This window comes from Misgurnus anguillicaudatus, chromosome 14 (assembly GCF_027580225.2).
Source record: "Misgurnus anguillicaudatus chromosome 14, ASM2758022v2, whole genome shotgun sequence".
Lineage (NCBI taxonomy): Eukaryota > Metazoa > Chordata > Actinopteri > Cypriniformes > Cobitidae > Misgurnus > Misgurnus anguillicaudatus.
Window position 1 is genome coordinate 23,522,677 of NC_073350.2, and position 23,477 is coordinate 23,546,153.

Below are 23,477 nucleotides of genomic sequence, written 5' to 3' on the forward strand. Positions count from 1 at the left end.
GACCGTGACCCGTAGCTGTGTCTGAAACCGGTCCCTCGTTCACTCATTCACTATTCCCTATATGGGGAATGACAGTTGAGTCCACTATATGGGGAAGAAGCAAATGAAAATGAGTGAGCGATTTCGGACACTGACGCAAATATCATGCGTCAGAGAGCTGTCGCAGAGATTCATCAAAAACACCCGTGTGGCTTTATTGATTGTGCTGTGAAATGGTAAAGTTTACTTTCTTACTGTTTTTCACATTTGTCATGTTTATTGTATTAGTTGATAATAAAGAGAACAAAACAACTGCTTATAATATTTATTTACTGCTGTTTATTTATTGTTTAATAAAAATGTGTATTAGATTTTAAATAAAAGATAACGCAATTATTTTTCATTTGTTTATTTTCAAAAAGTAGAAAATAACTGTCAACAAGAAAATGTTTGGTGTTTACTGTCAGTATCCTTCAGCTGATTCAAGTTACGCGTTCGTCTCCCGTTGCATCATGGGAAATATGAGTGAACGAGTGTACATCGAATGTACCCTCAAAATCAGAGTGTATTGTGGGTAAAAAGTAGTAAATGAATGTAGGGAATGAAGTTGTTCACGTATGCTGCGTCCGAAACCGCCTACTACATACTATATAGTACGCGAAAAGCAGTAGGCGAGGCGAGTAGTATGTCCGAATACATAGTATTCGAAAAACAGTAGCCGTTTCTCAATGTCAAGGAAGGATCCTCGGAAGCTAGAATTTCGAGGATGCTACGTCATCGACGTCTGTCGAAGGACTGTTCCAATGTCGAGGATCCTCGAAATTTCAGCCAAGGACTGAGTCCTTCGTTCGAGAAATATCCCATATACAGGAAAGGATGCAAATTTGTATCCTTCGCGCTTTTCACGCGCTGAAATCACCCACAATCCTATGCGCGCAGCACCGAAAGCACACCTTTCAATCACGCAATGACGTAATGACGTGCACTTGTTAGCCTGTTCCATTTAACGTGTTCTCCGAATGCTTAAAAGGAGCCTCGCCTCGCCTTTGAAGGAAGTGACTTGTAAGGACTAGTCCTGCCAAGGAAGTATCCTTGACATTGAGAAACGGCTAGTATGCGAAAAGTACCCGGATGACCTACTACTTCCGGTTAGATTTTGCAGTGTGCATACGATATACGCTTCACTATCCCATGATGCCCCGGACGATGAGTTATCCAACGAAGAAGAAGAGGCACGCTGCTGTTTTCGCGCTGAAATGACATGACATGATGACGACGTATGTCACGTGATGTAGCAACATGGCGGATGTAGTACGTCCGAATCTCATTCATACTACCAGGATTCATACTATACAGTACCTACTGTTTTAACGGCAAGTAAGTAGGTACTTTATCTTATTCAGTACCATACAGTATGCGGTTTTGGACGCAGCCTCAGGTTGCGGATACCACTACAAAATGGCCAACATCCGATATAGTGCCCTATATAGTGGATAGGGAGCGGTTTCAGACACAGCTCGTCTGACTATAGGTGCGTTCCATTTGACAGGGTCCCTGCGGAGTGTTCACTGCTTCCTACTCCCTGAGCACGGTATATCAGTTGAAGTGGACTTCACGGACAATAACCGCTCATTTGGAACGGCCTGCAAACGTCATCAAAGAAGTCAACGACAGGGTCGCGCAGATTGATATAACATAAATTTATATAGGACTACATTTCATATTTTAATTTTTATTTACTATCACATTTAAAATATGTACACTATACAATAATAAAAAAACATTGAGTACTACGTAATGAAAAACGTATGTTTATTATACACTTAAAGGCGGAGTCCATGATGTTTGAAAAACGGTATGGAGAAGGAGACGGGCCGACTACCAAAACACACTTATAGCCAATCAAATCAAATCAAATGCCGGGTTGCGTATGTGTGGGGCGGGTCTATCAACAGAAGGTCCAGATTCTATTGGGGTAGGGGCGTGTTTGTTTAGGTGATTTCAAATATCAACATTGGCTTTCAAACATCATGGACTCCGCCTTTAATTGACTACTGCTGCTATTACTTGACTATTAACAGAATTGAAGCCCTGGTGTAACTGTCATGCAAATATGAAAGTAAACTTTTATTTGGTTAATTATGTGTATATATGTGTTTTTACACGATTGTCATATAATTGCATAGCGGTCTGACCCATAGATATGTATAAAGGCTAGATGGCTCGTCCGCGCTGCTGGCCAATGGAGTGCAACGTCCGCATTTTGGGCGGCCATCTTACGACAGGGCGCTCGCTCACTCGTAGCATTGAGTTTTAATGATGCAGGTACTTTTAAATGACCATAACTTGCTTAATTTTTTACCGATTTTCAAACGGTTTGGTTTGTTATAAACGTCAAAGATGTACCTATGACACTGCATACCTATAGCCTACTAAAAATAAAAAATAAATTCATGAAACATGTTAAAGCATCCAGAATTATAGCCACGTTAATAACGTTTGTGAAAATCCAAACCGTTTGAAAATCGGTAGAAAATTGAGCAAGTTATGGTCATTTAAAAGTACCTGCACCATTAAACTCAATGCTACGAGTGAGCGAGCGCCCTGTCGTAAGATGGCCGCCAGGTGATGCCGTTAGGGACTCCGCCTTGAGCCATCTAGCCTTTATACATATCTATGGTCTGACTACTAAACTTGCTAAACTGAACTCTGAAACAAATACCTCACATTAATTTGAGAAAAATTAAAACAAAGTAATATTTCTAGAATTAAGTAATAATAACGAAAAAAACATTTTAATATTTGATATTTTGAGAATAAAATAAAAATCAAGAAAATAATCGTAACAACACAAAATTTAAGTCGTAATATTTTAGCTGGGTCCCAATTGGAAGGCAGATTCGTTCGAATGTAACACGCTATTTATAACAGTTTTACAGTCAAACGAAAACACCTGAGGCACTGTGTTTTTAGTACAGAATAGGCTTTATGCCCAGCTGCACTACTTCCTGAACTTCAGCCCGCTCCTTAATTGTTTCCTGTCTGCCATTATTGGACAAACTAATTAATCCAGGTGTGCTTGACCTCAGTAGTCACAACAATAATCAGACACACCTGGATTAATCAGTTTGCAAATAATGGCAAACAGGAAACAAGGAGCTGGCTAGAGTTCAGGAAATAGTGCAGCTGGGCATAAAGCCTATTGAAGATAAAATTGCATATTGGGAAAATAATACTTTATTTTGTATACCACACTTTTCCTTTAACATTTACGGTCACTATGGTTAACTTGCATGCATCATGTCGTAATAGACTTTGGTTGTGCTGCCACCTACTGGTTAAAATATTTGTCACTTCAAAAACTGTGTAAAGAACATTGGCAACATGTGCTTTAAAATTACTTTGTAGCGTTTGTGATGTAGTGATGAGGTAGTAAAACACTTCCACGTTTCTTTTGTGATCTCTAAGCACCAATCAATTCCACACTACAGCCTCAAATTAATGAAAAGATTCAGCTGGGTCCACAGGCTCAGATCAGCTGGATATAGAGCAGCAGCGATGGAGCCAAAGCCAGTGGCTCTGATGAGGATAACATGTACACACAATTGGCCCCAAATGGGTTTGAATTTTAAGAAAGTCACACTTGGATCAGAAAACAAAATTTCAAAACTTTAATGATGCTAACAAATGAGCCAAGAAAACTTGCAAAAAGAGTGATTGTACGAGACAGCAGAGAGACAGAGACGGTTGTGGAAAAAGGCAGGCTTAAATAGCTCGACCTTCTAATAAATACATAAAGATGCACCACCCAAAAAAACATTAATTCATCTTAATATATATTTAAATATTGAGTTTTCCTTAGGAGTAAAAACAAAAGACCACTTTAAAGAACTATATCCTGTGTGAAGAGAATGTGGAGAGGAAGTCTATAAGTCCATCATTGATGAGTTTCTGCACATTAATGACTAGATAAGATAAAGCATCCTATAACACCCCTCCCCCCAAGTTGGTATACAACTTGGAATAAAACATAGGGACTTAGGTAAGTATTCGACTGGTCATGTGATCTCTTGATGTAGTTTAATGTTTTTGTCTTTTGATTTTGTGTCACATCTCATTTGCATTTCTGCTAACCAGAGATGACTCGGATTTCTCAAATTATTATTTTTGTTGGACTTTAAATTTCACTGTCTTTTATCTGCAGATCAAAGTCAGTAACTGCCTTATTCACATTGGTTACATAAAGCAGAGGAGGAGTCTGAGGATAATTGACATAAGCAGATGACCGATGCCAGGAAGCATCCTACTGACTGACAGACACATTAAACTGAACGCAGACTATAAAAGTCTAGCCATAGACTTCTACATATACAGGAATGTCCAGAGTCCTCCACGTTATGACTTTTAAACACTTGGCCCATTTTGAGCTGGAACCACTGATCAGTGGCTGGAACTCTCGGCAACAGGAGGGAACAATAAATACTTGTATCATATATTTTTTTTTAAAGTTTGACATTTTTGCTTTTGTTACTTTTAAATGAAGAGACTTAAAGATAGGTTCTGAACTCCTAATTTATTAATTTTTAAAAAGGCTGCAAATATAGAGTTCTATCTAACACTTGCAGGCTAGAAGAACATTGATAGAAATAATAGAATAAACATGTATCATAACAACAATAAATTAGTTAATTGTGTAAGCAGCCACCCTGGATTTCATGTGAGTCACCTTGAACAGGATAAGGATTTCCCCTCTGCAAAAAATAAATATCAGGCCGGGGCAAAAGGGGATGGTTGGTCCAGGATGGAGATGGGCAATGCTGTCTTTTATCAGGCTGTCAGAAGAACCACACCTGCTTTTGGCTTGCTAAATTAACGTTTCATATAACAAGAATAAAAATAAGTATGCATCTAAAAAAAAATAATAATTCAGATACCTTATGATCAAAATCAACTACCTGTAAGGTGAAATGAAAGAAATAAATGCAAATCAGAATATTTTTGTTCAGTGTTCGTGTATTAAAGACCTGCAGAGGAAATAAAATGCTTGTAAATAAAAACAGAAATGACATTTAAAACAAAACAGCATCAAGTTTTGATAAATCTTAGATAATTTTTCTCATCAAAGCACTAATCCGTCTCCTTTTTGCAACATGTGGATTTTGAGCAGTTTATCTGTTTTTATACCCTGAATTAATGGACACACCTTACATTAAAGATCAGTTATAATTTTACTATGTTAAAGGGCAATAGGGAAATTAAAATGTCTTATTTCGTCCAGGTGCATTTAAAAATGCACATAAACATTACCATTATTTTATTAGGTGTCCAAGCAGTAAGTGCTGGATCCCTATTTAGGGAAATATTTTATTAATATTGTTTCTCTGCCCTAAAACAGCCCCAATATGGTGGAGTGATCATTAATTCCTCTCACTAAATTATAGCAGGTGGTGCTATAATAAGCTAATTCATATTTTGGTAAAAGTAAGAGTCTAGAACAGGGCTATTCAATTAGTTTGTCGTGGGGGCCAGTTCATAAAAAGTATCTTAAATGAGGGGCCGGAGATATAACAGTGATGATGACTAAATTTTTCTACATTTAAACATATTCATGTTGTATTTTGAAACTGCATAACAAAATCATCAGTGCATTGTACAATAGGCTTTTTCTACAAACATGTATTTTGAAACTGCATTCAACAACATTAGTGCATTGTTAGATGTCAGAGTAGGCTTTTTCTACATCCAGACATGTTCGTTGTATTTTAAAATTGCATAACAACATAAGTAAGATGCCCAAGTAAGCTTTATTATACATTTAAATAGGTAAATAAGATCCATATCACACTTGAGAATTTAACTCATTTACTCACTTCACATAACAAAAAAGTTTATAATATGGAACAATTGTTTTGTTTTTTTTGTCAAAAGCTAATTATTACAGTAGCCCTATTTAAACTACAACAGCCATCTTAATAACTGGCAAACATTAGGCTACCTTCTAATAAACAGAATATGTTTTTAGATTTCGCAAGAGCAGTAAAATCAGGTGTATATTTGTCAGCATGATACGCATACAGTGGTGCAGGTGCTGTGAGCGATGGGCGACTAACTGTTACTCGTTTTAATTGCATTCTTATGTGAGAACGATGACTCGCATAATATTTGAGCTTTTGTCTGCTTTGAATTTTGGAGAAACTACAGGATCTTTTTGTCTAGTTCACAAAATCGTTTCAACGAGTTTCCTTTATTAAGACATCTAACGTTAATGTAATTGTGGATAAGCATAAACATATCAGACAACAGTTGTCGGAAAAGGCAGTGTTTTAAGCTGAAAATACAACAAACAAAGTTAAAACAACCATAGAGTCCGGTCTCTTAACTCACCACTGTCTGTCAGCTATCGCGTCTTGAGACGCGGGCGCAAGCGGGGGAGGCGATCGCTTTGAACTTGTGGACAAAAGCGCGAATACTCGCGTGACTCGCGCTCTGCAGCTCATGCTGCATGAAACAGACGCACGCGCATCAACTCGTAACTGTACGGCCCGTTGTCTAACTTTTACTAAATTTATTTTAGAGATGTCTTTTTTACAGACTACATAAAGGGCCGGATCAAATTACCTTGGGGGCCGGGTTTGGCCCGCGGGCCGCCAATTGAATAGCCCTGGTCTAGAATAAAAAATCTACTTTCTCCTAAATGTATAAGTCACTGAATTTAAATGTACTGAATTTACAGACAATCTCTTACACTATTTGTTAACGGTTAGTTTATTTTTCAATAAAACTATTTTGATGCACAGATTAAAATCTACTCTTAAGTTGTGACATGAAACCGTGCTGCACTTTAACTTTACCTGACTGTCTAAATTATCTGATCATCAGTGACAATAATGTTGTTGGCTGAGGTGATGAAAGTTTTTGTCTTTATGCTTTGTTAATGGCAGATTATCTGCGTTTGATGTCTTTTTGTATAAAATTTTTTCATTATACATCAAAAGTAAATACACATGTTTCTATTTCACAACAACATTAATTTCGACAAAATAACCAGGAAAACAAATAAAAAAATAAAACAAACTAAACACTGGGCTAGGGGTAATGATACAGTTCAATAAACAAATTAAAGAACGGAAAAATTCTTGAGTCCTTTCTACTGTATTAATGTTGTGAGTTTAGCCATGTTTTTAGTAAACGTCCATTTATTTATTTATTTTTTATATTATTTTTGCTATGTTGCTAAGATATGGGTTTTTTGTTGTTGTTGTTGCTATACGGACTACCGGCACATCCGGGAACTTGACTGTAAATTTCGTCACCGCCCCTTTTCGGGGGTTAAAAAAGCAGCGCCTCCATTGGCTTCCATTCAAAATAGCGGAACAAAGCAACGGTTTTACACAGCCGGCAGGCGTAAATAACTTATGAAATCACTCGGATTGAGCATGTCGAGTGTTTGTCTGTCCATCCTGCCTGCCGTGGAGCGCGGGGGATACATTGGCACATTTGGTTTGGTCAATGTGGAAACATGTCCCTTTCATTCTCGCAGCGTCAAATTTGTGTAACAACGCCATCCAGTGATTGCTGGAAATATCGCTAAGCCAGTTAGTTGTATGGCTGGAAGGAAAAGTGCACTCATTACTCTAAATATAAAGACATAATAAATAAATACGAAGTAACTTTAAAATACGAAGTAAAATCATTCACTTGCTTCCCTGTTGACTCGATGAGGTACGAGTAAAATGTCCGGGTAAGACACCTCTGGCCAATAGGGAGCGTTGTTGCACAGATTTGATGCTGTGGGAGTGAGGGAGACATGTTTTTGTGTTGACCAGGTTAAGTGTGTTGATGTGTCTTTCGCGCTCTGTGGCGGGCAGGGTGGACAGATGGTTGGTCAGCGTGTTTGGTCTGGGTGATTTCGTGGGTTGTTTGCGCCTGCCGGCTGTGTACGAAGGTTGCTTTGTTCCGCTGTTTTGAATGGAAGCCAATGGAACGTCTAGTGCGATTTCCCCCAAAAGTGGGCGTGAACCTGTTCAGAGACATTCTATGACGTTGCGCCGGTTGTGCGTATGATATATCATATTAATATAGAACGTTCTATTACGTAATAATGGCTATGACGTCACACAATAGAATCTATATAAAGAGGCGCATTCTGAGCAACGCTTCAGTTCATTGTCATTCTAAGCGCAAGCTGTGGAGATACTTTGAACACTGACTGAAATCTTTTCTGATCGAAAGTCAACAATGAAAAACAAAAACCTTCCAGTGCAGGAGACGGTGAAACCCCGGGCCAGTAACCAGCAGGTTGGTGGTGCACAGCGGAAGCTGAGCATCTCACCTCAGGCGGCTGGTTCGGGGTCAACCGACCCGCACGAGGCTTGTCCTCAAACACAACACCCTGTGAGCTCAACAGGTTAGTGACAACTTCTTAATTAGCCTAAATTACATGAAAAATGATATCTGTGTACAATCTACAGTACCGTTCAAATTTAAAAAACGCTTAACGTTAACTTAAATGTTGCTCATGATGTTAAAAATCATTTAATCTGAAGCTGTTGGCCGATATAAACATACAGCATCTACATGTAATTGAGAGCATTTGGAAAGACTGCTAATGTGTTATCATGTCAGATAAGCAAGAAAAGACTTTAATAGTCAATTTACAGCTGGGGAGACTGGACTGATTTTTAGACTGGTGTAGATTTAATCAACATCTAACTCAGTCAAAATTTACTCAGAAGAATTTAATAAACTGTTTACAATCTTCATTTCATGGCTAACACATGTAGGAAAGGAAAAACATGATCCACTCTTTCAATAGCTATTAACTATTGATAGCTAACATTACCATACAGTAATTTAATGGTGTAAATGTTTTTAACTAAGACACATTTAAGATGACCATGAATCAATGTAATACAAGCAGCGTATAACAATGAAAATAGGCTTGTATTTAATTATTATTACAAGATTATCATGTAGCCTAATATAAGACACCAAAACCAAAGTGGAGATGATGATCTTTAATTTGTGAGTCTGAACTGAACATCAACGCAGACATGAATTACCTCACAGAAGTTTAAGACAAGTTTGTAACATAAAGAGTATTTCACATCATTTTTATTGCACGTTACATAAATAAAGTGATACAGGAGATATCACATAACAAAAAGAAACATGATTTGATGTATTACCGTCTTAGTTTAATAGGGTTTTAGACAGTGGGCGAATTTCAGCTGTATTCACACTATACTCAAATATATGAAATTACTTTAATTGTACAAATATATAATTGTGCCAATTTCTTGTATTAGCAAACTAAAATAAATTATTATTATTCACACAGTGACGTCAGTCTTCACAGACCGACAGTCAAAAATGAGCACCACCGTGGATCAGGTGCAGGAGACAGTGGAGCCCTCGTCCAGCAGGCAGCAGGTTGGTGGTGTACAGCGAAGGTTGTACATCTCACCTCAGGCGGCTGGTTCGGGGACCACCGATCCGCACGAGGCTTGTCCTCAAATAAACCACCCTGTGAGCTCAACAGGTCAGTGACAGCATCACAGTGAAATGAAAATAAGACACAAGTGTTAACAATTATTAAATAGAAATACAATCCACAGAACTCTTTAACAGTTTAGATAGAAACACTTAACTAAAATGATTCTGATGATTTTAAAATCTTTTAATCGTCAAGTCAAGTCAAAGTTTATTGATATAGCACAGATTTAACACAACTGTAGTTGATCCAAAGTGCTTTACAATAAAACAGTTAAAAATAAAAGAAATAGAAAGGAAGAAAAAACAAGAATGAGGATAAAATCAAATATCGAAACAATCAGACAAAGTTGTATATAGTTGGAAGTGCCAATTATAAAGAGATTTGTACATGCACACAATTAGGTACCCATATACATATACACACACAAATACATATACACACCCCTGCACCCCAACACAACTACATATACATACCCAAACATCATTCGAATGCTAAGGTGTAAAAGTAAGTCTTTAAACTAGTTTTAAAAACACCCAGTGTTGGAGAAGTCCTAATACCCAAAGGTAAACTGTTCCAGAGTTTTTGGGGCGGCACAGAAAAAGCCCTGTCACCTTTTGATTTGCAGCGAGAAGTTGTATGCCTAAATGTTTCTTTTTAGAAAATATATTCGCGCCAACATATGCATTTTTTCATTAGAAAGCATACGTTTTATTTAATGATTTTAATGTAATTTTTTTATGATTATCACCCATACAGTGACCGAAGTCTTCACAGACCGATGGTTTGAAATGAGCACCATAAGCACCATGTTCGATCTGGTGCAGGAGGCGGAGGAGCCCATGACCAGCAGCCAGCAGGTTGGCGGTGCACAGCTCAGGTTGAGCATCTCACCGCAGGCAGCTGGTTCGGGGAGCCCGCACGAGGCTTGTCCTCAAACTCATGCTGTGAGCTCAACAGGTCAGTGACAGCATCTAATAATATGAAAATAATGACCTAATGAATCTATACTAGTGTTCAAGTTTAGAGACTCTTGATTAAAATGTTTGTCATGAATTAAGAAGTCTTTTAATCTTAAGGTGTATGTCTAAAGGACAAAATTGTAATTGTCTCAATACTAATTTTACATTACATTAATTCATTTTCTGTCATGTAATAAATTATTTTTACCCGAACAGCGACCAAAGGCTTTACAGGCCCACAGTCAAAAATGAGCACAATTGATTCAGAGATAGTGAAAGATGTAAGAGTGAATGAGATTGTGAATGAAGTGGAGAAAAGCTTAACAGGTCAGTGAAAGCATCTTAATAAAACTTGTATTAAATATAAATACAATCTATGCCCTTAAATACATTTAAGTAACCTTAAGTTTGAAATATATTTTAGTTGTAGTATTTTTATTTATGAAGTCCAAATATGTGTTTCTCTCTCTTATAGATAAGCATACAAGTAAAAGGAAGGAGGAAGGCTGTAAAGCATTTTTCCAGAGAAAATTGCGTGCAGTGAAAAGTGCTTTCAAGTGCTGCCGAGGCAACAAAGTGGAGCCTCTTAATGTCCAGTTGAATGCCTCACTGGATGATAAGCGAGCAGATAACGTGCCGGGTCTTGATGATACCGGTCTAAATGATCACCAAACTGATGCCAGAGATCTAGCTGCTCATGAGCCCAATGCCATACGGGCTCAACATTTTGTCAAACGAGGCAACAAAGCCGAGCCTCTGACACCCCAGCTGAATGCCCAGCTGAAAAAACCCAAAAAGCGAGCAGATGCCCATCCCGGTCCATCCGGCTTTGGGATAACGGATCACAAAGATCCAGCTGCTCAGACGTTAAGTCCATCGGCTTTCCGGGCAGTCCCAGGCCCGTGTGATGCAGCCGGCCTTATGCTGGCTAAGCCCGAGTCATCTGACCAAAAGTGGGCTGAATTTGTTTCAGAGTTAAGGCTTGCTGAAGCCCTATCTACTCTGGAGGCCGTGACTAAAACTAGTTCGGTCGAAACGGATACGGTCAAATCAGCCATACATGAGCCCTCACCCCTGCCAGGACCATCTCAACTGGGACAAATACCTGACACATATTTGGTCGATCCCAATCCAGCAAAGGGTGAGTCTACTTTTAAATTACATTGTCATTGCACTTCTGATTGCACAATCAGAAATACAGGATCATCTAATCTGTTAACTTGTTCTTTCCATGTGTTTTAGATAAATACTCATCCTTATATAAACTGGGAAAGAGGCTGGGAGAGGGATATTACGGCACAGTGTATAAGGGCACGCGCAAATCTGATGGTCAGAAAGTAAGTTTCATTTTTGCAATCCTGATATACTTAACATATAACAAGAATTTTCTACATCTTACTTGATTTATTTTGTACACCCATTTAATTTTGAAGCAGATTTTAGCATTTTGTTCAAGTTTGATTATTTTAAAATATTTAAATATGAATTTATTTTGCTGTGGTCTATTGGAAGAGTGCAAGAAGCAATGCTGTCAATCATCATATACATCAACCTGATTTAATCAGTTTACATCTGTTTGTCTCTTTGTAGGTTGCCATCAAATTTGTTAAAAAGCTGCCGAGCGATGAGTACATTGACATTGTAAGATTTAACAGATCTGAATACCTGTAATGAATTTTTAGACTCCACTGTACTCATTGTCAGCTAACCTTTTGTTGAACACTTTTCTACAGCCCGGACATCCTGAGCCCCTTGAAACAGAGGTTGCGCTCAATGTTCTGCTGTCAAAGACTCCAAGGAGTCCGTACGTTTTGCCAATGTACCAGTGGTTTGATGAGCCTAAAAGACGGATACTTGTTTTGAAATATCCAAACCCCTGCGAGTCTGTGAATAACTTCATCAGTCGTCACAAAGGTCGCGTGAGTGAAGAGACGGCACGTGACATCATCATTCAAGCAGTGTATGGAGCGAAACACTGTCTGGAGTGGGGAGTGTTTCATCTTGACCTCACTTTGGACAACATGTTGATCAACAAAAAGACGCTAAATCTACAATTAATAGACTTTGGAGTTGGACAGTACGTTGGCAATGACGTGGACATCGATGAGAAGATAGGTGAGTGTTATTTGGTTCTTCACAGACTTACTTTCAAGTCTCTGCACATTATTTACAGCAGATTCAAGTTTATTAATTGGAATTTACTGTGGGTTGGTGCCATTATAGATTCAGCAGATATTTCGTAATGTGATAAATTCTGCATTTCATGTGTTTGCTAAACTCATCATGAAAATCTCATGCTTCCATGAACAGAGGAACACCTTCCAAAGGAGTTCTATAGGAGACGCAGATATTTACTTGAAAATACAACAGTCTTCTCCATCGGTGCTATGATGTATGAAATACTACACGGACACCCACCCAAAAGGACGCGTGGAAATGATCTGATTCTTAAATCCAGTTTATCCAAAGGTGGGAGAATAGCATCAATAATAGCAATAATAAGAACAATTGTAGCCCATAACTAACCAGATCTCTTTTTAAAACCTGTACAGAATGCTGTGATTTATTAGCTCAGTGCTTGAATTGCAACACACTTTCAAGACCACATATAAAGCAGATCATTGACCATGAGTGGTTTAGGGGAACAGAACGACAGGAAGAGCTTCAGGAACCAGGTTGTGTAACAAATAGTTTGACAGAAGACCTCAAACCCCTTTCCACCCAGAATCACTGAATATTTTTTTCTTCTTTTTTGACAGCAGAGATGACTCCCATGAAGAAGAACATTTGGAAGAAACTGAACAAATTTTTCACACAGACCAAAAAGGCTACGGAAAAACCACTGGTACCTGAGCCCTCCCCTGTGCCAGCTCCATCTCAAAAGGATAAAACTCCTGACACATATTTATGTAACCCTAAACCAGCGAAGGGTGAGTCTACTTTTATTTTTGTTGTAGGTCTGGCAGCTGAATTGTTTTTGATTTTTTAAATAAAATATTTTTTTCCGTTACAAGTGTTGTAAACCATTCAGAATCTACAGAATCTAATCTATTAACATGTTTTTTTGTATGCATTTTAGGTAAATTCACTTCCCAATATAAACTGGGAGAGAAGCTGGGAGAAGGAAGCTTTGGCACAGTATTTGAGGGCATTCGCAAATCTGATGGCAAGAAAGTACGTTTCATTTTCGCAAGCCCAATATACTTTGAGTCCTAACAAAACTTGTTAGATTTCCCTGATTTTAACATAACATTCGAACACTCAAATCTGAAGAATTTTCTACACATTTTACTTAAATAATCTTTTCTAGACCTATTTCTTTTTTGCAGCAGTTTATTTCAATAATATATTTTTAATATAAAACTATGTTCAAATTTTTGCTGTGGTCTTGAAAGTGTGCTGGAAGAGTGTGGGAAGCAGTGCTATCAATCATCATATATATACACAAATACACTTTCATCAGTTTCATCTGTTTACATCTGTTTGTTTCTTTATAGGTTGCCATCAAAATTGTTAGTAAGATACCAGTCAACAAAATGATTGAAGTTGTAAGTTGAAGAGACTTAACATCTTTAAATACATATTATGCATACATTTTATTATAAATACCTACAGTGGGGTCCAAGTCTTAAAACTACATTAAAAATCAAGAAAACATTTTTGTAAAAAATTCTAGAGTAACGTGATCATTAAAGCAAAAGGGAAAATAAAGTTTGCATTTTTTTAACTGAAAATGATACTTATAATAATAAAATCAATAATAATAAACTACTTCTACATGCAAAGTAGAAGTATTTTATTAGTGGTTTCAATACTTTGGACTCCACTGTATCTCATAAAAAAAAAAGAGTACCTATTGTCAGCTAATCTTTTGTTGAATACTTTTCTGCAGCCTGGTTATCCTGAGCCCCTCGTTACAGAAATTGGGCTCAATGTTTTGCTGTCAAAGCATCCAAGATGTCCCTACGTTCTGCCAATGTACCAGTGGTACGATGAGCCCAAGAGACGCATACTGGTGTTAGAACATCCACACCCCTGCGAGACCCTAAGTAGTTTCATGACGCGCAACGGGGGTCGTCTCACTGAAGCAGTGGCACGGGATTTAATAATCCAAGCACTGCTTGGGGCGAAACACTGCCTTGAACGGGGTGTGTTTCACCAGGACATCAATTTGAACAACCTGTTGATCAACACAGAGACACTGAGGCTAAAATTAATAGACTTTGGTGCTGGGCAACATTTTGACACTAGTGTGGACATCAACGAGTTGCTAGGTGAGTGTTAATGATATTTGCTTCATCATCGAGCTTTAAAGTCTGCACATTATTTATAGCGGATCCATGTTTGTAAATCCAACAATTGGAATTTAGCAGATATTCTCTGTTAGATATTGCACTGATAAATTATGCAATTTATGTGTTTGCTAAACTGTGAAAATCTTGTGCTTACATGATTAGGCAAACCCTCACCGTTTGAGTTTTCAAAGAGGTGCCGATATCTGGCTGAATTAACAACGGTGTGGGATCTCGGCACCGTCCTGTATGAAATGTTGCATGGATACCACCCCAATGAAGAGGGCTTTAAAAAGAAGTTTCATCTCAGTTTATCCAAAGGTGAGAGAACAGCATCAATAATAGCAATAATAAGAACTTGAGTGTAGAACATAACTAACCAGATCTCTTGTCCAAACCTGTACAGAATGCGTCGATTTATTAACTCAGTGCCTGAACCGCAACAGAATGTTGAGACCGTCTGTACAGCAGGTTATAGACCATGAGTGGTTTAGGGGAATAGAGCAGCAGGAAGAGCCTCAGGAGTCAGGTAGTGTAAAACATAGTCTGAAAAAGGACCAGAACCCAGAAACACAGAATTAATATTTCTTTATATTTATTGATACAGCAGCAGAGTTAAGTCCTGTGAAGAAAGAAAAAGGAAGACGAAGTGCTTTTAATAACAAATTGAGAAAAGTTTTCAGAAAGAAAGAACGAAATTACAATTTACAATAAAAATATATTAACTAAAACCTTTAAAGGTGTCACGAACTGCATCTTTTTTTTGATTTTATAATGTTTTCTAAGGCAGGGGTCACCAACCTTTTTTACACCGTGAACCAGTTTAAGCTTTTAAAAAAATCTGCGGAGTAGGGGTGGGGGTCGCTCAGTTGCTGTTCAAACAAAGTGCTGAAAATCTTCTGCGCAATGTAGAACGTTTAAAACGGAAGATCAAAGAAAAAAGTGTTAAAAGTGTACCCATTAAAATATGTATACTGCAGTAAAACTGTTTATTTTGACCATGGTGCCACAATCGTTGGATAATTCTGAAGTTGTTTTCCAGAAGCCTGCAATTACTTTTTCGAGGTACATTTGCAAATGATTCATGAAGTCATACATCTGTCTATATTACGGTTTTATCGGTTATCGCGCCTGAACCAAAGTGAACTTCCAGTCTGTATTTATTTATCGGTCTGGTTAGTGGCTAAACTGATCTCTGAAACAATTACCTTTAAAAATTTTAAGTTTTGGTTTGCTAAAGATGAGGGGAGAGACGACGAGCATGGATCTCAATGAATGCGGAGAGGCAGCCAGGCAAGAATTTAAAGACCTGTATCTAACATCGTACTATATACATTCATTTTACACAGTAACGTTTGCTCAGTGTAATAGTTGATACACATTAGATATGATACATGAACGAAGGTCATTTATTTCCCTTGTTATCAGAAATAAACTACCAGTGTAGTTTTCCACATAGAAGTGTAAATAGGCTATAATTTTGACCCCAACTTTAATATAGTGAAAGCATGGTAATGATGTTTATGGCAGACTAATTACCATTTTACTCCAAATACCATGGTTATTGTGGTGAGAGACTTTAATAAGTTTGAGGTTACTGTGGTTTTACTATAAATAAACCCCCAAATACTATGCCAGTATAATTAAACAGTGGTTATTTTAAAGAGCTGCTGGCCTTTTCTGCCTAATCCCCAGGATTAATGAAACGAGATGGCAGTAAAAAAATTTAGTAAACTGTATTTATATTATTTTTATAATATTATATTTTTCTCTGTTAATTTTGACCACTTAACATGCGTTATTACTTTAATTTAAAGCTTGCAGTATAGTAAAAATAGACTCTGTGCATAAACGATCGCTGCACTGCTGCAGACGCACCGCTCCTGGATACACTGATGGACAGTGTGCAGTGTAAAAGTTGTAAAAAAAAAACTTAATCGTTTCATGCAGCATGACACTAACATTTGAACCTCTTGTTTTGCAAATAAATGCTTCTTTTGTTCATTATTTGACATGCATTTGTTGACACAAATTTTTAGACAACTTTGCATTTTAACAAAAATATTTCAACAGCATTACTGAAAAACTTTATTCTAATTTTAACGGCATAATTTATAGGGCTTGGGAAAATATTAATTTATTTTCAATTTAACAAAACACTATCAGTTTGGGAAATTAAATCGATTCTTTATATGGGGGTTTCACTTCAGAAGATGTGAATATTATCTGTATTTTGCCTCTCGTCTTAAAAATGCCGCCATCTTTCGTAACTTAACTTAAAACAAAACAAAAAAAGAGAGGATCATGGAGGAAGGTCACTGTACCCAAGGACAGCTCAGGCAAAATTAAAGCCTAATGTGTGGAATTATTTCAAAGATGAATTCAGCATTTGTTGAATTTCGAAAACTGTTTTATTATGTTGCATGGATACCACCCCAGAAGTATAAAGCAGGGTAATTCATCATCCCAGTTTATCCAAAGGTGAGAGAACAGCACCAATAAAGCACTAATAAGAACATGAGTGTAGCACATAACTAACAAGATCTTTTTAAGAGAATGCTCTGATTTATTAGCTCAGTGCCTGCATGGTAATGCAGTGAGAAGACCACATCAGCTCATAGACCACAAGTGGTTTAGGGGAAAAGAATGACAGAAAGAGCTTCAGGAGCCAGGTAGTGTAACATATAGTTTGACAGAAACCTCACACCCCTTCCCACACAGAATTAATTATTCTTCATTTTTATTGATACAGCAGAGTTGACTCATGTGAGGAAAAAAAAAGAAGCTTAAGGAGAAACATTTGAAAAAAAACATCAAACACGAAGTCTGCGCCTGTCGCAGGCCCATCTACATTGGAGCCCGGAACTAAAACCAGTCGGACCGAAACATATAAGGTCAAACCAGCCGTACCCGAGCACTCACCCATTTTCACATGTGCCAGTTCCATCTCACCTGGATAAAACTCCTGACACATATTTTATAAACCTAAACCAGCGAAGAAGGGTGAGTCTATTTTCGTTATTATATTGTCATTGCATTTTTATTTTATTGTTGGTCTGGCAGCTGAATTGCTTAAAAAAATAAATTAATATTTATTTAGTAACATCTATGTTATTGGAGTTAATGTATTGTAAACCATTCAAAAATGCTGGATTAAATCTACTAACATGTACTTTTTGTATGTGTTTTTTGTAAAATCTCTTCCCGATATTTAGGAGAAAAGCTGGGAGAAGCAGGCTTTGGCACAGTATTTGAGGGCATTCACAAACTTTATGACCAGAAGAAAAGTATCATTTTCACAAGCTCAATTAACTTTAAGGGTTAACATATCGTGTCCACTAGTTTGGTAACTTGTCAGATTTTCTTACCTTTAACATTCAAAAAAGTGGAGTGTCCCTTTAAGCTTGGGCCACGAAAGCCATTTGTATGGCTGCTTCCGAAAGCTTAGGCAGGCAGCGTAATGTACTTCATAGGTAGCGTAATGGAATTCTGTTTGAAACAGAGCGCTTTTGTGATAACTAATCACATATTTGAAAACTAGTACTTTTTTGCTAGAAATGCAAATAAAAATTAAAATGTAAAAATAACTTTATTTACACTAAATTTGTGCTCCAGCCGCTACTTGGCCGTCATTTTATGTTTTCGAACTCGACCAGCCTCGACCAATCAACTTCCCCATGCTCTTGTCAATCATCCAATCACTAAACGCATATTTAAATTGGCCGCCATTTTGCGTCTAGCACAGGCAGCTCAACTTACTGTCGCGCGTTTGCGCGAATGGAATGCGTGTTTTATGTAACATTCTCATGACCTATTTCCACTCTCAACACTTAAGCTATGCGAAACATAAAATTTAAACATAATGTCTTACATAATGTTTAAAGGATTTGATGATCACTAGTCTAGTGATTGTCCGTTATTGTGTGTCGTCATCATTCATGGATTTCACCTGTAATGTACGTTTTTTAACAAAGCAGCTGATATTTCCATAGCGACAGCAAGAAGCTACTAAACAGCCGCTGAGCCGGTGATTGTGAGATTACAGCGGTGCGAAGAGCAGTCAAGCAGGAGCCTCAATGGTAACACACGATCACAGTTAATACATTTGAAACTCTGTGAGAAAAATAACGTGCTTTACCAGCGAGCCTGCATCACCTACTGGGGTCGCCAGTGGGGAGATGCCATCCGACCACCTGCTAAGGTAAACCTCAAATAATAACAATTCTTGAACGATTATTTTAACATGTCATATTGTGTCTGCACTTTTTGTTCATTTAAGCTAGTGTTAGCATTCTCCTGATAAATTAAACATGCATGTACTAGAATATTTATTAGTTAGTGTACAGGTTAAGGTTATATTTTAACAGTAGAATATTAATAGTCAGGAGTTTTATAACAGTTACATGTTACTGATAAATTAACAGAGATATAGAAATCATAAAATGCATCAAACAATTCTGAGGCGTTAACTCATCTAGGGCTATTTGTATATTCATACTAAGTATATCCAAGGAATCAAAACAGATCATTGACAGTTCCATGACAATAGGAGGAAAATGTTTATAAACATATTTACAAATTTTGTAATATCTTTATGTAAGGAACCAAGCAGCCAAAGGCAAGAGGAACACGTGTTCCAAAAAGATTATTTATTCAGTAAAACACATCATAGTTACAAATTAAATTGTAAAAAGAACTCAATAAATTAATCTAAAACACAACCAATCAAACAAAACAAAACTTAACAACAGAGTCCTAACCTGAAGAAAAAACCCAGGATATATACACAGGATACACACCTATATACAAATCAACCACAAAAACACAAACATTTTAAATAAAAAACAATGAACCATTATTAAATATACAAATAGTTATAACAAGCAAAACCAAACAATTCTGCATTACCCCAACTAATTTACAGAATAAAATAACCCCAGAACTCAAATATTTTTAACATTCACCTACCAACTGGTTGATGTCCACACTAATGTCAACATTGCCCAATGCCAAAGTCTATTAATTTCAGCCTCAGTGTCTCTGTGTTGATCAACAGGTTGTCCAAATTGATGTCCTGATGAAACACACCCCGCTCAAGACAGTGTTTTGCTCCATGCACTGCTTGGATTGTTGAATCACGTGCCATCTCTTCGCTCACACAACCCCCATGCTGAAATTCCTCATAGACTCTCAGCGGTGTGGATATTCTAACACCAGTATACGTCTTTTGGGCTCATTAAACCACTGGTACATTGGCAGAACGTATGGACTTCTCTGAGGCTTTGACATCAGAACATTGAGACCAACTTCTGTAACAAGGGGCTCAGAATGACCAGGCTGCAGAAAAGTGTTCAACAAAAGCTGACAATAGGTAGTCTTTTATGTGCATGTATAATTTGTATTGAGATACAGTAGAGTCCAAAGTATTGAGACCACTAATAAAATAATTCTTCTTTGCATGCTTTAGATAAAAAAGATTAACAAGCTAATAATAGATATAAATGTATTATTATAATTATCAGTTTTAATATGATATGAAACTGATTCTGTTTTTAGCTGGATTTTTAGAGGCTTGACTTTGTTTTCTCGTAGGCACTACTTCTGAAATCGATCGAGTCTGCATGGCATCACATGACTTTGGCTCATGAGCAGCTGGATCTTTGCATCGGTGTGATCCTTTAGTATCATCGAGACGGGGCTGGGTGTCTGCTCGCTTTTCATCCAGTGGGGCATTCAACTGGATATTAAGAGGCTCCAATTTGTTTCCTCTGCGGCACTTGAAAGCACTTTTCACTGCACATCATTTTCTCTGGAAGAATGCATGACAGCCTTTTTCCTTTTATTTGTTTGCTCATCTTTAAGAGAGAGGAACACGTTTTTGAAACCCTGACCCTTAATAAAAATACTGTAACTTATATATATATATATGAATCAATGGTGGTGCTTATTTCTGACCATGTGCCTTTGGTCACTGTTCGGGTAAAATAACTAAAACTTCTGTCACTTTATTTAAAATGCATTTAATAAATTGAGACGGTTATGTTTTTGTCAAACAAAAGTAACTGCAAACATTTAAGCATACACCTTTAGATTAAAATATTTTTAAATTCATCATGATAAACATTTTAATCAGGAGTGTCTTAACTTGAATAGATTCATTAGGTCATTATTTCCATTATTTAGATCCTGTTACTGACCAGTTGAGCTCACAGCATGGGTTTGGGTCGGTGGTCCCTGCACCAGCCACCTGAAGTGAGATGCTCAACCGTCGCTGAGCAGCGCCAACCCGCCTCCTGTACCGGATCATTGGTGGTACTTATGGTGCTCATTTCTGACCATCAGTCTGTGAAGACTTCGTTAACTGTACGGGTGGTGATCATTTATTAAATGTATGCTTTATAATGCAAAAAAAATATTATATGTTGGCACATTTATGTAAGAAACATTTAGGCATACAATTTAAGATTAAAAGATTTTAAAATAATTTTTAAGTGTTTCTCAACTGTTGAACAGTTCTGTAGATTGTATTATTTATATTTAAAAATTGTTAACACAGGTTTCATTATTTCCATGTCACATAGGTGCTGTCACTGACTTGTTGAACTCCTGGTGGTCCCCGAACCAGCTGCCTGATGGGAGATGCTCAACCTTCGCTGTTCACCAAACCGGCTGGCTGCTGGTCGAGACCTCCACTTGTCTCCTGCACCGGTTGTTCTCATGATGCTCATTTTTGACTGTCGGTCTGTAAAGACTTTGGTCACTGTTCGGGTGATAATTTATTAAACAAAATGTTAGTGTTCTAATGAAAGAAAAGAATATGTTGCAGAATTTTATTTTTGTCTTAAGAAGAAATTTCAAACATTCAAGCATACAACTTCAGATTTAAAAGTTTTAAGATCATGAGAAATTTTAGTTAACTCTTTCCCCGCCATTGATGAGATATCTCGTCAATCAAGAGAAAACGCTTCCCCGCCAATGACGAGTATTTCTGTCTTTCTGCAATACCACTATTATCCACTAGGTGGCGCCCTTCCGCAACTTTTTAAAACCGGAAGTATTGCCCTATGGCAAGCAGCTGCATGTCCGTGTCTGTTTAAAGATCACTCTGAATGGGATCTCTATGAAAAGTCCGTCACAAAAATGGAATTATCTCTGCTTTTTCCTCAAGATGTGGTGTTTTTGCAGAAACCTACTTGTATTCAAAAGCTGATTACAAAAGAACTACTGAAGGTAGGATGAAACGGTTTTTTTTTGTTTGAAAGCAGAGGGTCTGTTCTTTCATTTGGTATATTGTATGTTTTTATATTTGAAGAAGAACATTTTCTGGAAGGCATTAAACTTTTGTGAAAATCATGAAAAACGCTGGCGTTGGCTGGCAACTTTTTTTAAAAACGCTGGCGGTGAAAGAGTTAAAGGCGGGGTGCATGATCTCTGAAACCCAGTGCTGACATTTAAAATCACCTAAACAAACACGCCCCTTCCCCAATAGAATTAGGACGACCTTTTGATTGACTCCCCCACACATGTGCAACCCAGGCAGCGATATCAGTTAGTAGACACGCCCCTTACTGCTGATTGGCTACAAGTGTATACTCTCAGTCTCTAATTTTTAAAAAGTTATACATGCTTATATCTCCACAAGGCTGGATTATTGTATTTCGCTTTATATGGGGATCATCTATTAACCGTCTTCAAATAGTCCAGAATGCTGCGGCAAGAGTTCTGACAGGAACTCGGAAACGAGATCATGTAACTCCGGTCCTTAAGTCACTTCACTGGCTGCCAGTGCACCATAGAATTACTGTTAAAGTTTTAATGTTAGTTTTTAAGGCACTACATGGGATGGCTCCTTCGTACCTCACGGACTTACTGATTGTTCACCAACCATCAAGAGTGCTTAGGTCTGCGAACCTGGGCCTGCTGGTGTTTCCAAGAACAAAACTTAAGACTAGAGGGTATAGGGCCTTTTCTAATGCCGCTCCTAGAATCTGGAATAGCCTCCCTCCTGAAATCAGAGCTGCACCAACTCTCTGCATCTTTAAAGGGAGTTTAAAGACATTTTTATTTGATCTGTCGTATACAAATTGAATGTTGAAGTATTGCCCTATTGCTGTCGCTATATTGTATTGCATTATGTTTGTTTTGTTCTCTCTGTACAGCACCTTGGTCAACGGAAGTTGTGTTTATTGGTGCTTAATAAATAGCTCACTGCATGGGTTTGAGGACAAGCCTCCTGCGGGTTGGTGGTCCTTGCACCAGACACCTGAGGATAGACACTCAACCTCAGCTGTGCACCACCAACCTGCTGGTTTGCCAAATCCACAGATTTACAGTTACATTACTATTATTGGTTGTGAGTCTTGTCTTTAAAAAAAAATAAAATAAAATAAAGAATTATGAATTGTAAGAAAATTCAGTCATATATTATTATGTATTATGTTATTTGGAACAGTTTAAAGTCACCATGAAATGGAAATAGTGAATGCCTTTTTTCCACGTGGTGATGTATATGTATATAAATAAGGCAGGGCTGGATTTGAATTAATCCATTGGGATCTGATTGGATCATTTGAAGTTGTGTTGTGTTGCTAATTGCTAATCACAGCGATCTTCTTTCAGACCCCACCCACCTGCCATACGATATGACCGGAAGTAAAGAGAGATTGTTTTGAGGAGGGGAGGAAATTGCGTTTTGAATCCACTGTAATTCAAAATTTATGACATAAAACATTGCAAAACATACAATTTGAA

At 37.5% G+C, this 23,477-nt stretch overlaps 1 protein-coding gene and 2 long non-coding RNA genes across 7 annotated transcripts; 2 read left to right on the top strand and 1 right to left on the bottom strand.

The window, feature by feature from the left end:
• The first annotated feature begins 8,104 nt into the window (after positions 1 to 8,104).
• On the top strand, positions 8,105 to 16,403 carry LOC129427735 (uncharacterized). 3 transcript variants are annotated; one of them, XM_055184453.2, is made up of 17 exons: positions 8,105 to 8,386; positions 9,320 to 9,520; positions 10,232 to 10,432; positions 10,651 to 10,761; positions 10,910 to 11,575; positions 11,677 to 11,771; positions 12,025 to 12,075; positions 12,168 to 12,549; positions 12,745 to 12,903; positions 12,987 to 13,109; positions 13,194 to 13,364; positions 13,514 to 13,608; positions 13,932 to 13,982; positions 14,327 to 14,708; positions 14,892 to 15,047; positions 15,133 to 15,255; positions 15,334 to 16,403. In XM_055184453.2, the coding sequence occupies exons 1-17, from the start codon at positions 8,218 to 8,220 to the stop codon at positions 15,438 to 15,440; spliced, it is 3,243 nt and encodes a 1,080-aa protein (XP_055040428.2). In that variant the 5' UTR covers positions 8,105 to 8,217; the 3' UTR covers positions 15,441 to 16,403. The 3 variants fall into 3 exon arrangements, with proteins under 3 accessions (XP_055040428.2, XP_055040429.2, XP_055040431.2); XM_055184454.2 differs by having other exon boundaries at positions 13,197 to 13,364; XM_055184456.2 differs by lacking the exon at positions 9,320 to 9,520.
• LOC129427739 (uncharacterized) lies at positions 13,898 to 21,460 on the bottom strand. Its single transcript, XR_012373228.1, has 5 exons — positions 21,322 to 21,460; positions 20,924 to 21,087; positions 15,107 to 15,272; positions 14,904 to 15,012; positions 13,898 to 14,614 (listed from the first exon to the last, which is right to left on the bottom strand). It is a non-coding gene; the product is annotated as an uncharacterized lncRNA (long non-coding RNA).
• Positions 17,499 to 23,123, top strand: LOC129427738 (uncharacterized). Of its 3 annotated transcripts, none has more exons than XR_012373222.1 (5): positions 17,499 to 17,729; positions 19,783 to 20,097; positions 20,319 to 20,705; positions 20,910 to 21,089; positions 21,308 to 23,123. It is a non-coding gene; the product is annotated as an uncharacterized lncRNA (long non-coding RNA). The 3 variants fall into 3 exon arrangements; XR_012373221.1 differs by lacking the exon at positions 17,499 to 17,729 and adding an exon at positions 18,459 to 18,805; XR_012373220.1 differs by lacking the exon at positions 17,499 to 17,729 and having other exon boundaries at positions 19,494 to 20,097.
• The last annotated feature ends 354 nt before the right edge of the window (positions 23,124 to 23,477 follow it).

Bases quoted from the DNA above. Each gene is read 5' to 3' on its own strand.
- LOC129427735 (XM_055184453.2), top strand. From the start codon at position 8,218: ATGAAAAACAAAAACCTTCCAGTGCAGGAGACGGTGAAACCCCGGGCC. The intron at 8,387-9,319 runs GTTAGTGACAAC...TTATTCACACAG, and splicing joins ACACCCTGTGAGCTCAACAG to TGACGTCAGTCTTCACAGAC. The intron at 13,609-13,931 runs GTACGTTTCATT...GTTTCTTTATAG, and splicing joins GCAAATCTGATGGCAAGAAA to GTTGCCATCAAAATTGTTAG.